General features: G+C 37.4%; 1 protein-coding gene across 2 annotated transcripts in view; it reads right to left on the bottom strand.

Annotated features, from left to right (window-relative positions):
* The window catches only part of N4BP2 (NEDD4 binding protein 2), an 87,269-nt gene that overhangs the window by 38,095 nt on the left and 36,482 nt on the right, over positions 1–12,692 (bottom strand). Inside the window, exons 16-17 of one of the 2 annotated variants that reach the window (XM_075194811.1) lie at positions 11,710–11,833; positions 7,774–10,817 (exon numbers count right to left, since the gene is read on the bottom strand). In XM_075194811.1, the coding sequence (XP_075050912.1) occupies positions 10,772–10,817; positions 11,710–11,833 (170 nt within the window). In that variant the 3' untranslated portion in view covers positions 7,774–10,771. Of the gene's footprint in view, positions 1–7,773; positions 10,818–11,709; positions 11,834–12,692 lie in introns of those variants that run through there. The other variant, XM_075194810.1, reaches the window with a different exon arrangement.

The raw sequence follows: 12,692 nt of genomic DNA, 5'->3' as shown, positions 1-12,692 counted from the left end.
GTCCAATCACAATTATTTATCTATAAACAGTCTAAAAAGGATGATCATTTACATATATACATGATATATATTGCACATATGTACATCTGTTTAATACAAACAATAAAACATGTATCCAAGTACAACAACAACAGGGTTCAACCTATGCATTACCAATACAAAGGCTAATTCAACAGAGCCACAACTCAAGTTGAATTCCAACCTAATAGGCTGTCACACAGCATCAAAACCCCTGCAAAGTTCTATTTTATAATAGCAAGGAAAAAATTTGGGGGGGGGAGTAAATACTTCAATACCTAAAGAAGCCATTTTAATTCAAATTCTTTATTTAACCCATTCAGGTTAACCCATCAGTAGCCACACCAATCGGTAGCCACACTAATCATCATCAGCTATTTATACAGTGCTACTAATTCCGCAGCGCTGTACAGAGAACTCAGTACCTGCCCCATTGGAGCTTACAGGCTAAATTTCCTAACATACATACACACACACTGAGAGAGACTAAGGTCAATTTTAATAGCAGCCAGTTAACCTACCAGTATGATTTTGGAGTGTGGGAGGAAACCAACGCAAACAAGGGTAGAACATACAAACTACACACATATAAGGTCATGGTCGGGAATTGAGCTCATTACCCCACTGCTGTGAGGCAGAAGTGCTAACCACTAAGCCACCGTGCGGCCTATGCACATCACAGCGTTACATAAAGAAGCACCATTGCAATTCACCATGCCGAATCTGCTCTGGGAGCCCCAGCGATGACCCCCCCACCACCACCTTAGTGAAGATTTCTTTCTGTTCACCGGCAGCCTAACGATGCCGGAAAATTGAGAAAGTGCTATGTGCATGGCACTTCTTCCTAGGAGGGATCCAGCAAAGCCGGAGAGGCTTCAGCTAAATCCCATTGAAAAATACCAATAACGCTATACTTATAATAAGTAAAATTAGTGAGTCTTTTGCCTGTGTTTATGTCGGAATTTTGGCTCTTCAGAACTTGTTAGATAGATCCCTTAGTTTAACGGTTAAGGCTGAGCCCACTTTGCCACCGGCAGCTTGCACTGGCTAACCCAAGGCATAATGGTAATCACCAGGGTCCACTCACAAGAGAGTTTGGGCTATGCAGCAGATTACCCCATAGGCAACAGTCGTGTATTCCAATGAGTGATTAATTCTGCTATCTAAGCAATGGCAACTGTAATGTAGTTCTTATGGAAGCAGTTGCTATTAACACTGAATTACTGATTAGTTCTCCTTTTGCTTTGCCTTAGAATAATAGAGGGAAATGTCGTGTAGATGAATCAGAACTGTGTAATAACTAAATTGTACTGTGTCAGGTACATCAACACTGCCTGGACATGTAAGGGAGATAATGGAAATGATGAATATGAGAAACGACTGAAAATGAGTAAAATGATTACATGGAAATTTAAGTGAAAGAGGAAGGATTAAAATAAAAGACACAGGGAACAAGCACAGAAAGAGAAAGCAAAAGTGATTTGAGAAAACAGCATTAAAATGTAAAAGCAACTTTTCACTTCACCATATTCACCATAGGAGTTACCATTTAAACACTTTATTTTTGTATAAAGCATTGTTTATTATATTGTAGGGGTACATGTGCCATCTCCTGGGGTAGATGGTAGTGTACAGCTGTAGAGAAGTCACCCAAGTCCAAGGTTTTGGTGTAACTGGCCTCAGCCAGTTTTATTAAACAGAAAAACAAAGGAACCTTGTGTCCCACACACATACAAAATATAGAGGTAATTGGTCCTCATTTGCAGAGTCTCCCGGATGGTCCTTATAAATGGAGCCCACCCTTCTCTCTCCATTTTTACACCAGGGACCCGTACCAGTTTTTCCTAAAGCTGAACATACGCTTTGGGAAGCTTTTCTCAAACACCAGTAATCTCCCTGGGGTTTAAAATCACATACAATAAACAGCCTAGGACACATATACCTGCCCTCTGACACTTTCCCAGTGTACAGTTTTTTAAATATTTTTTAAACATTTATTAAATAGTTTTATCTATGTTTAAATGTTTAATTTTCATTTTTTTTGTTGTAGTGGAACTGAAAGCCTAAAGTAACACTCAGCTGTCTCAACAAGATTTTTTTGTTGAATTGCAGTGATAACTCATCATCATCACCATTTATTTATATAGCACCACTGATTCCGCAGCGCTGTACAGAGAACTCACTCACATCAGTCCCTGCCCCATTGGAGCTTACAGTCTAAATTCCCTAATATACACACACAGGCAGAGAGAGAGAGAGAGTTGAGGATCAATTTTGATAGCAGCCAATTAACCTACCAGTATGTTTTTGGAGTGTGGGAGGAAAGCGGAGCACCCGGTTGAAACTCACGCAAACACGGGAAGAACATACAAATTCCACACAGATAAGACCATGGTCGGGAATTGATCTCATGACCCCAGCGCTGTGAGGCAGAAGTGCTAACCACTTAGTGATGAAGTATTCAGTTTTTAAATGGCGGTAAAAATCAGCCTTATCGTCACAGTTATGTCATAATGATGAAAGGGCCCTTGCCTGTCAAAATGTCCATAAATAGATCAATGTTTGAACTTTGCATGCAGTGGTTGTGTTAACTTATTTCAAATAGAGGTTCAGTGAAACATGTAATTTTACCATTGGTGCCAAAAATAATGCATACAGTGTATGTAAGGCTTCACATTCAAGAGTAGCAATAAACACAAAAGCAGGAACATAATGCTTCCAGCTATGACCAAAGTCAAAATACACCCATACACATTATCATCAGCAGATTCTGTAGCGCTTTACAATTGGGAACAAACAGTAATAAAACAATACTGGGTAATACATACATACAGAGAGGTAAGAGGGCCCTGCTCGCAAGCTTACAATCTCACACAGCATCTCATGTAACACCTAGCATAATTAACTTGTTTATAGATACATGGAATTGAGGCAGTTATGTGTACAATACATATTACATGGTATATTGTGTATAAAGTAATAACAGATGTGAGTTATGTACAGGAGAACCAGTAAATCAGTTGGCATCTGTTCTTGTTGACTTTGTTTTTAAAAAGGCAGCTGTGGTTTATATAAAACCTAAAATATTAGGTGCAGCCTTGAATTGTGAACACTTCCTAAAATCTGTTTTCAGGGTAAGAAATGATAATTTCCCCTGTGCTACTGTACTCTGCAAATACTCATGTAAAAATTTCCCTTGGAAAACAGGAACCATTTCACAGGCTATGTGTTTGGACTGAGCGAGAAAACCATGCAAACACCCTAACACCACATAGATAATGTATCTAACTAATTCTTAACATAAACTATCCTTAGGGGGGTATTCAATTGTCCGCGGGTTCGAGCGCGGAAAAACTATTACCGTTAATACGGTAATCTCTCGCTGGATTTCAGCTCGCAGCTCCCTGAGCTGCGAGCTGAAATTCAGCAAGTAAATTACCGTATTAACGTTTTTTTCGCGCAGGATTACCGTAATAACGGTAATCCTGCGCGGGCCGCGGGATTTTCGGCAATCCCGCGGACAATTGAATATGCCCCTGAGGGGCGTATTCAATTGTTAGCTGTAACGCTGATAAACGAGCGCTCAAAAAATATTACCGTTTATACGGTAATATTGCGCGCGAAAAGCGTTAATACGGTAGTTTACTCGCAAAATTTCAGCTCGCCGCTCAGGGGGCAGCGAGCTGAAATTCCGCAAGTAAATACCGTATTAACGGTAAGATTTTTTGAACGCTCGTTTATCAGCGTTACCGCTAACAATTGAATACGCCCCTTAGTGTCTAAGAAGGACACATTTTAAAATTTAAAGCAGACCTGCGCCAGATTCTCTATCACTTTTGTTTAACAAGTTTATATATTGTGAAGGCACAAAAGCGAAACAAAGACATCTTTAGACAAGTTATAATAGTACAGAAAAAGGTAAGTCAGGGCATTTGACTATCACAGCATAAAACAAGCAATGCACTATGGGAAAAGTCAACCAGGTTTTGTACTTGGGTAGTATAAGAAAATGGGGGGAGGGGGGGTATCTAGTTTTGGGGTGCCAACAAATGGGGGGGGAAGGAGGGCCGTGACCCAAGACGGCAGCTGTTGGAAATAGAGTTGATAATTTATGTTGAAAACAATAGCCTCAAATTAAAATATATGGCCCAAGGGTTCCCGGGTTTTGCAAAACACTTTAGATAAATGGTAAATTATTCGAGTCATATATTCCATTTGTTGAAGTTAAATAATTGGATGAAGGTGGTAATCAATCATTTCTGTACACTAATATCTGTTACGAAGCAATTAATACGCAACCGAACAATAATCTTGGAAAATAACAAGATGCAAATAAGTTTTATCTATTTATTTCAATTAATATAAAATATAATGTGGTGAAGAAGCTAATTAATATTTCCACATATTAATTACGTCGAGTTTGGTCTCATTCTGTTCGCAGTCACATGAGAATATCTCTGGTATTATTTATGTAGTGTTCACACATTGCAAACGCTAGTTATAACTAATGTTACCTTTCATATAAAAACTAGCAACTCCAAAGATGATATAAAAAAAAAACAGTTTATACAGGTCCAGAGGAATCAACCAATGGGACGTCGAGTACTTGGGACCATCGACCTATGAATGTGGACCTTAATACTGTAACTGTGTATGTTTGGGTTGTCACTACTTTTTACAACTGTATAGTGTATAAATTGTTCACCTCTGGCTTTGGAAACATTCTAATTGAAGCTTGTGTTGGTGCCAACTACGCAAACATATGCATGTAATACTTTGCCCTGTAATCTATTTTGCAAATAAAACCTTTGTGCATTGGAACCACAGTGGACGCATCAAAGAAGCATTATTTTATACGATATATATGAACGTATCACATTCAATACGTGTCCAAGAGTACCGCTTGACGTGAGAGGACCATTGAGGCAAGCAAGTAGGCCACTAGATGGCAGCAGAGATTATGTGCCATATGTTTATTTTGGTAGAGAAAGTCTGAAGGAATCGCAGAAAGGAGCAGACAGTACCTTGGGAAGAGGTGGCCAGCCTCTGCAGTATAGAAAGTATGAGTATGGGACAGTCCTACCATATACAAAGGAAGGATCCCGGAAAAGATCAACATCTCCAGCATCAGTCTGAAGTAGTGGGATGGATTTTGTGCAATCTGGTGGGAAGGTAGTACCACCGGAACAGAAGTTTGTATGCATCTTCTTTTATTTGAACACATATAGATCTGCTTGCTGTCGTGTCCCTGATTTCTTTCCATTCTTTCCAAATGTACATAAGAAAAGATGCACATAAAAACACAAGTGCATGTATATGTTTGGTTGAATGCATCTGCAGATGTGTACAGTTCGAAAGCAGTAGAATATGCAACAGGTGTAACAAGTGTGTACGCTTATGCCTCACGATACTGTAGAGATAGCAGAGAGCTGTGGCTTTACACTGCTAGTAGTAAATACAAAGGTAACATTACTCTATTTGTAAACAATATAATAATGTAATACAGTGTCATATACACAACAGAGAATATTATATTGATACTTTTTCATAAAAGCAAAAATCCCATTTTCAAAATAAGTAAATACAAACACATAAAAAATACATATACAAATTAAATTATATACAAGCAATTGTTGTTTTCCCATTTAATAATCAAATGGGAATCTTCTTTCCTTCAGTAGTCCAAATAAAAATGTCAATTAACTAATGTGAGTAAACAGTCGCGACTTATATAATATAGTAGCAATGCTAATGATTTAACTACTATCAGCTGCAGGGATATATGTGCAATTAGCTAATTAGAAGCGGCTCGATAGTGCTGTTGACGGTCATCAACTAAATGAGTTATGTGTAGTGATCTGTGACTACAAAGACATTAGGCTACGTATGTACTGGAGAATTTTCTGACCAATCTATTATCTACAACGATTATACCTACGACTGAAGGTCCATTCATGCACAAACCCTGTAAACGATTTACCTTCAGATCTGTGCTCTTCATCTGGTCCTCTAGTCATTTAGAGAATGACAGCACAATAGTCACAGTCAGTATTTAACTTATGTGCCAAACAGAAAACTAATTTGCACCCCTTGCAATACCTTGTAATAAAATAAGAGATAAAATAAAAATAAAACCTACACTAACCTAGCGGCAAGTACTGGACAGCCCAACTCCTTGGGCACTTAAACTACACTGAGGCTGGTAGGGGTTGCAGAGGGGAGAATTCTGCAGCAAGTTTAAAACATTGAAATGAGCAATTAACACCTGCGAGACTGGAGCTACAATACCAGACCCACTTTCACCAGGAATTACTTACCCAAACAAAACATATATTTTTGTGAATCTTATGTATTTTTGAGGGGACAGTTTTACTTTATTAAAAACAAACATTTTAAGACAAATTGTCATAATTCTTTTTGCGATTACTTTTACATAGTTGAAGAGATTAAACAAAAAAATTATCCTGAAAGGTGAGTCTAGTTTCCCCGAGTATATGGATACACCTAAGAGGTACACTTGGCTTAAGTTCAGAGAGAGATGCAGGACAAAAACATTTAGAAATAACTTGACTCAAATAGGACTCCCCTAGTTTTATCATCTGTATATCCAATGTAAACTGAACAATCGCAAATGATAACAGTTACGGTTACATCTGCTAGCACTGATCTATTAGTAAAGTTTTGCATTGCGAAACAGATAGCTCTGTTGATCTGGAGGAAATCCCTTATGACATTGCATGTTTTGTATTCTACAACGTGTTCATATCTGAACACCATCTTTAAAGATTACAAGGACAGGAACTGAATAGAGTAGGCCTTGATCTTGCCTTCTCCACCCCATGGATGGCATTACCAGTTGTAGTCTACAGATTGTGTGCTGTTTAGTGGCATAACACCTTCCGCCATCTCCACTACTGCTTCTCTGTGAAGTGACCCTGCTAGATATGACATTTTTATAAATCATGATGCATGAAGGGGATAAATATTATTAAATGCTCTTGTAAATGTGTTATTTTTTAAGTGAATGTAACTTTTTCATTTGTAATTGTTTATGAATTGTGATTTACATTACATTAATAAAGAGAACAAAAAAAACAATGATTTTCATTTTGTTTAACAACAGGTATTGGAAACACTTGGGGGGTATATTTACTAAATTGCGTGTTTGAAAAACGTGGAGATGTTGCCTATAGCAACCAATCAGATTCTAGTTATCATTTATTTAGTACATTCTACAAAATGACAGCCAGAATCTGATTGGATCAACTCCACTTTAGTGCATCAGTATCCCGTACAATATAAAGGAATTTGGAGGACACATACTTGTGACCTATATTAGAAATGATATCCATACCAATACATGTGACTAATTGTGGGAGAACATAGACAATGTCAGACCCGGTTATTGTATTATACTAGCACATTGTAGGGTTGGACATAAACGTGAGTGAATCCTTTCTTTAACTCCATGAAATGACAACTTGGCTCCTGAATTAAACGTACTTTTGCTACTTCTTGTCTATATTAGTGACACAAGTGGAACATAACAGAAATTAGATTATTATGGGCTCAATGGAACAAAGAATCAAACATATTAATCAAAGTGTTTTAGTGTTTCTTTTTCATTAACAAATGGGTTATCTTCTCTTAAATGAGCACTAAATCCTAGAAAAGCGCCTTCATACCATCACCATATACAATCAACTCAGAGTTACAATCTCTGCCTTACGGTACTCATGAACACACATTAATGGCTTATTAAAATTAACTTTATTTTTATTATTTTAAAAATACCAATAAAATAACTGTTCACATTACAAAACAAGTATATTACATGCCATAAAATAAAAAATTTACAGAACTATAAAAATATAAATACAATACACAATTTACTTTTAGACACTGGTCCACACAGTCAACATCTGACTGACACAGTACTAGGTGCACAGTCTTTCTGGGTATGAAATTAACAACAGAAAAAATATTTTGTAGGCACCATATGTCTCATCTCTTATTTTTATTATCTTCAGAACTTTTAGAAAAGATGAGAAGACCATACAAAAACTGTACAGTTTTGTGTTATAAAAAAAACACACAAAAACAAACAAAAACAGTATGTACACATTTTACTATTCTCTGTACATTTTTTCACATCCCAGAAAAGGACAGCCCAACTCTTAATACTAAAAAAAAACCCACAAATGAACACATTTTTTTTAATACTGAAAAAAATGTTTCCCTTATGTAAAATCAGCGGTAAGCACCAGAGTTTGAGGTTATGCTTCAATTTAGAAACTTTACAAATGGTCATTATAATATTATTGTGCTCAGCGTGCATAGTGCGCAGTGTAAATAAAGATTTCCAGTCAGCTAAGATATTTGCATAAGCAAATTATTTACATCGAATTGTATTTGGTGAAGTCCACATTACACTCCTGAAAATAACATGGAAAACAATAACAAAACCCCTCTTGCCTACTGTAGGAACAGTTACCCTTTTTAATCTGAGCACGCAGATAAACCTCAGAGAAATGCAAGACTCTGCCCATCGCCTGCTTACAGTACAGGCAGCCATGTTGTAGTCTGAACTAATATCCTTCTGGATGCAGTCAGTGACTTCACAAGCTCCCAGTGACTTCACAGAGGCATTTTTTAAGTAACAGACTGAATTGTCAGCCCGCAAAACGGCTGCTGCCACTGTATGCAAAGGACAGGTACATTTAAACCAGCTCCACTGATCCCAAAGGTGACATGTATATCCTGCTTTCCCAAGCTGAGTACAGAAAGAACATGGACCAAGACACAAGTTTAAACACTTTCAATCTTTTTCCACTTTGGTCCACACTACATTTTCTATTGATGCCCAAAGTAAACAGAATATGCATTTGCCAAAGTGAGCAATGATGCCAAGAGGTGCTTCATTGTTGCGCAGTTATCCGACATTTTCTATTCAGAATGGTAAGGAGGGACATTTCAGAACGTGTGAGAGTAAACGAACCCAAAAGTCTTAAACAATTTTTACCTTATTTTACTAAAACTAAATTTTAACTTTTTTTACTAAAACTAAAATGTGTGGTTACCATGCTACATGGAACTACAACACGGTGGGAATTAACACTGGTGCTGTAGCAGCACTAATTAACTTAATTACGATGCAATATTTCTTTACTGCAAAACAAACAGAGTAGTGTTAAAAAATTCAGAGGTAAACATATGAAAGAAACCTCAGTTTTAGTGGTTCTGTTATGGTGACTATTCTTTAATGCTTAGATCTTGAAAGTGTTACTACAACAGAGAGGAGGCAGCCATTGTGTGTGTTAAACCAACAGTTATGAAAATGCAGCCTATCAACTGACTAGGATCCACGGCAACCCAAGCATATTGCCATGAAGCACCTCTGTGATGTCTCTGGTCTCTAGTGAATGGACGGGCTGCCTTTTTGATAACAATATTTCAGACCACAAAATATACCTCTGTGTAGATGTATAGTACACTTTATGGAGAATTCCTCAATATACCATTTTAAGTGTTGCATATATTCTCATATCATTCAACAATACAAATTTCATTTATTTTTGGATTGTATTAAGTCATTTGTTCTAAGGATCCTCCTTTTCTGGTCACAGTGTAACCATGGATAGCAAAAGAAAGAGTCACATTTCCAGGTTATAAAGAAAACATTGACTATAATTCTAAGGAGGAGGAACATCTTGAACTAAAATATAAACCAACACGCCTAAGTTTCTATTAATACATGACATATTAAAACCTGTGTGTTGATTTTATTTCTCATTTGAAACCTGATCTGCTTTGGTAGTGGGAAGTTTTACTTTACTGATCTCTGGTGTAGAACAATGCAAGTCAAGAAGACAACAGCACTTTATAGGCTTAAACATTCTAACTAAAGCACACACATCACAAACACACACAGTGTTGATAGTCACTGTGTTCACAAAACGCTGTCTTCACTGCATCTAGGTGTTGGATAGACTTTTCCAGGTGAATGGATAGGCTACATTCGCAGATACCGGTTCAGTCCACTACAGTGCTTTGATAACCATATGTAAATAATGCCAGTTAATGGAAACACACTTGTAACTATAAGAAATGACTAGGCATGCTACTCTTCAAACCTAAGGGGACCAGTAGTATATATTACACAATTAATTGGAACACCTAAAATCTAAAAACACTGGAAGAAAATCTACTGAAGAGAAAACCGATGTTACATTTCAGTCTGTAGCTGTTAACTTGCTTGAAAGTTGAAAAACACATTAAAGCTCACAATACATTTTGCATCGACTAGTTCGGCGGTAAGATCAAATTCAATGACCAGCACCTTTTTTTTTTTTAGTTTAACCCCCACCCCAAAAAAAAAAACCCCATTAAGACACAGCAAAGTCAGATGCTTACCAGATTCTATTCTGCTAAAATTTACAGGGAAAATGAGAAGGGTGGAAATAAATCTGTAAAATAAACATGCGTGAGCATTTATGTAATTTATATATGTCCACACATCACATTTGCCAGGTAAAAAAAAAAATAACTCCGCTTTTAAACCTGCATTATTGTCAAACATTAAAAACACCATATTATTTTCCTGGTTGTATTTTGCTGGTCTACAACTCAGACATCACTAAATAACAAACTTCCCATCATCTGAGAACCCCTTGAACATAGCAATAGATTACATTATAATAGTGTAAATACTATTCACTTTTTAACAATCAACAATCTTGACCTTGATCCAGATTCATTTCAACGTGACACGTAGGACACCTGCTGTCTTTTCTTGAAATCTAAATTGAAGGCAACAACATGCAATTCATCCTTTTATAGAATATCAGAATATATGTGTAGGTAGACAGATCACCAAAAAATGCAGCCTGCCCATAGACAGGAATTGCAACAGCACCACCATTAAACGAATGTACGGTGTACAGGAATGTGGATTATCCAAGCAGTTCACGTGCAATTCAAAATATCAAGTGTGGAAAGATTGACATGCCCATTTCAGAATGTTACAATGTATTCTTACTTACAGGAACAACTCTCATTTTAATAATTGCTTTTCAAATTTAAAATGACTACTAAACACAAATCAAAAACTTATGAACATAACAGGAAGCCTTCCTGACAAAACACATCTCCACCAAGTAAGCCCAGTTTTCTGTATGAAAAAGGAAAGTTAAAGTGAGGGGGGACTGGGGTGGATCATGCACCTCTCAGTTCAAAAATTGTGGGGGGGATGCTGACAAACGTTGCATAAATTCAATGGGGAGGCTTGCACAGTCAGCATTGTAGGCTGCTGCTTTCACGACTTACTAGCTGAACATTGATTTACTGTCAGTAAGAGGAATACAGTTATCAGCACCGTAGAGGGACAGTAATAAAGTGTTTTTGATTTGTGTTTACTAGTCCTTCATTATGCTTTCAAATTCTATATGGTATGGTGCGTACAGTACTTGCATCTAGTTCCATGGGATGAAAACACCCCAATAATCGATATAGATATATATATATATATATATATATATATATATATATATATATATATATATATATATATATATATATATAAAAGCTGGGGTTCACATTTTGCTATATTTTGTCTGGTGTTTATTCATGTAATAAATCTCTCTGGGAAATAGAGTGCAGCCCAGCTCTGCATACATGTAACACATGACTCACCTGTAGTCATGATTTGTGAGGTAATCAGTAACGGCTGGTTTGATGCGCGGTACACCTCCCTGGCTATGATTTCCTCTTCCCGTTATCACAAGAAGATACGGCTTGCCTCCAGTCTGCTTGAACTCTGACACAAGAAAGTGTTATGGTTACCACACATGTAAGAGAAGGGCAGGTGTTTACTATGCAGCTAAACAATGTGAGTTATCCACTTAAAGTACAGATGTCTAAATGTGCATTATCCTATACAACAAACTGGGCATTTATTCCATTGTGTAGGGTACATTAGATGGATGACAGCTAGTTACTGCACATCTTTACAGTGTTCTCCTCTACACAGACACTACATTAAAAATAATCACATTTCTACTTTCTGAACTTTTGCTCATGGTCATCACTGAACTGTATTTATTTAGGCACGTTACACCCCCACCCACCCCCCTGTATTGTGTTTGGTTCAAAAAGCCCAAGTGTAACCCGCATGTGATAACGTATATAAACACTATATGTTTGTGCATGCATTTGATATGCAGTCCACATGCACTATACCCCCAGCTGACATGTTCTGGATGCGTCTGCGTGCAGATGCAAGCAGTATGAAGCTTTTCCTATTCATTCAATAGGAGAGAAGCTCTGTAAATTAAAAACAAATAAAAATAAAAACAAAGTAATAAAACTACCTTAGAGCTACACATCTGGGCTGGTTTCTACTAGGCCTACTGCCTCTAAAGGCTGCCAGCTACGTGCTGAAACACGCCGGGTCGTTATCCTCCACCCCGGGACACTATCCTCCACCCCTGGGACATGGGTGCTAGTGTGTATATAATGGTAAGCGGCCCATAAAAGCCTCTTCTGCTTGTCTAAGCCCCTCATGGTTAGGAAAACAAAGTGTCCCCACAGAGATCACTTGACTTTTTCAGGTGCAGCAACAAACTTTGTATACAATGCAATAGAACGAGAGGAGTCCATAAACTGTGCTGCAATGC

The sequence above is a fragment of the Mixophyes fleayi genome, chromosome 1, assembly GCF_038048845.1.
Source record: "Mixophyes fleayi isolate aMixFle1 chromosome 1, aMixFle1.hap1, whole genome shotgun sequence".
Lineage (NCBI taxonomy): Eukaryota > Metazoa > Chordata > Amphibia > Anura > Limnodynastidae > Mixophyes > Mixophyes fleayi.
The sequence above is the reverse complement of the archived record's forward strand: the minus strand, read 5'-3'. Positions and strand labels throughout refer to the sequence as shown.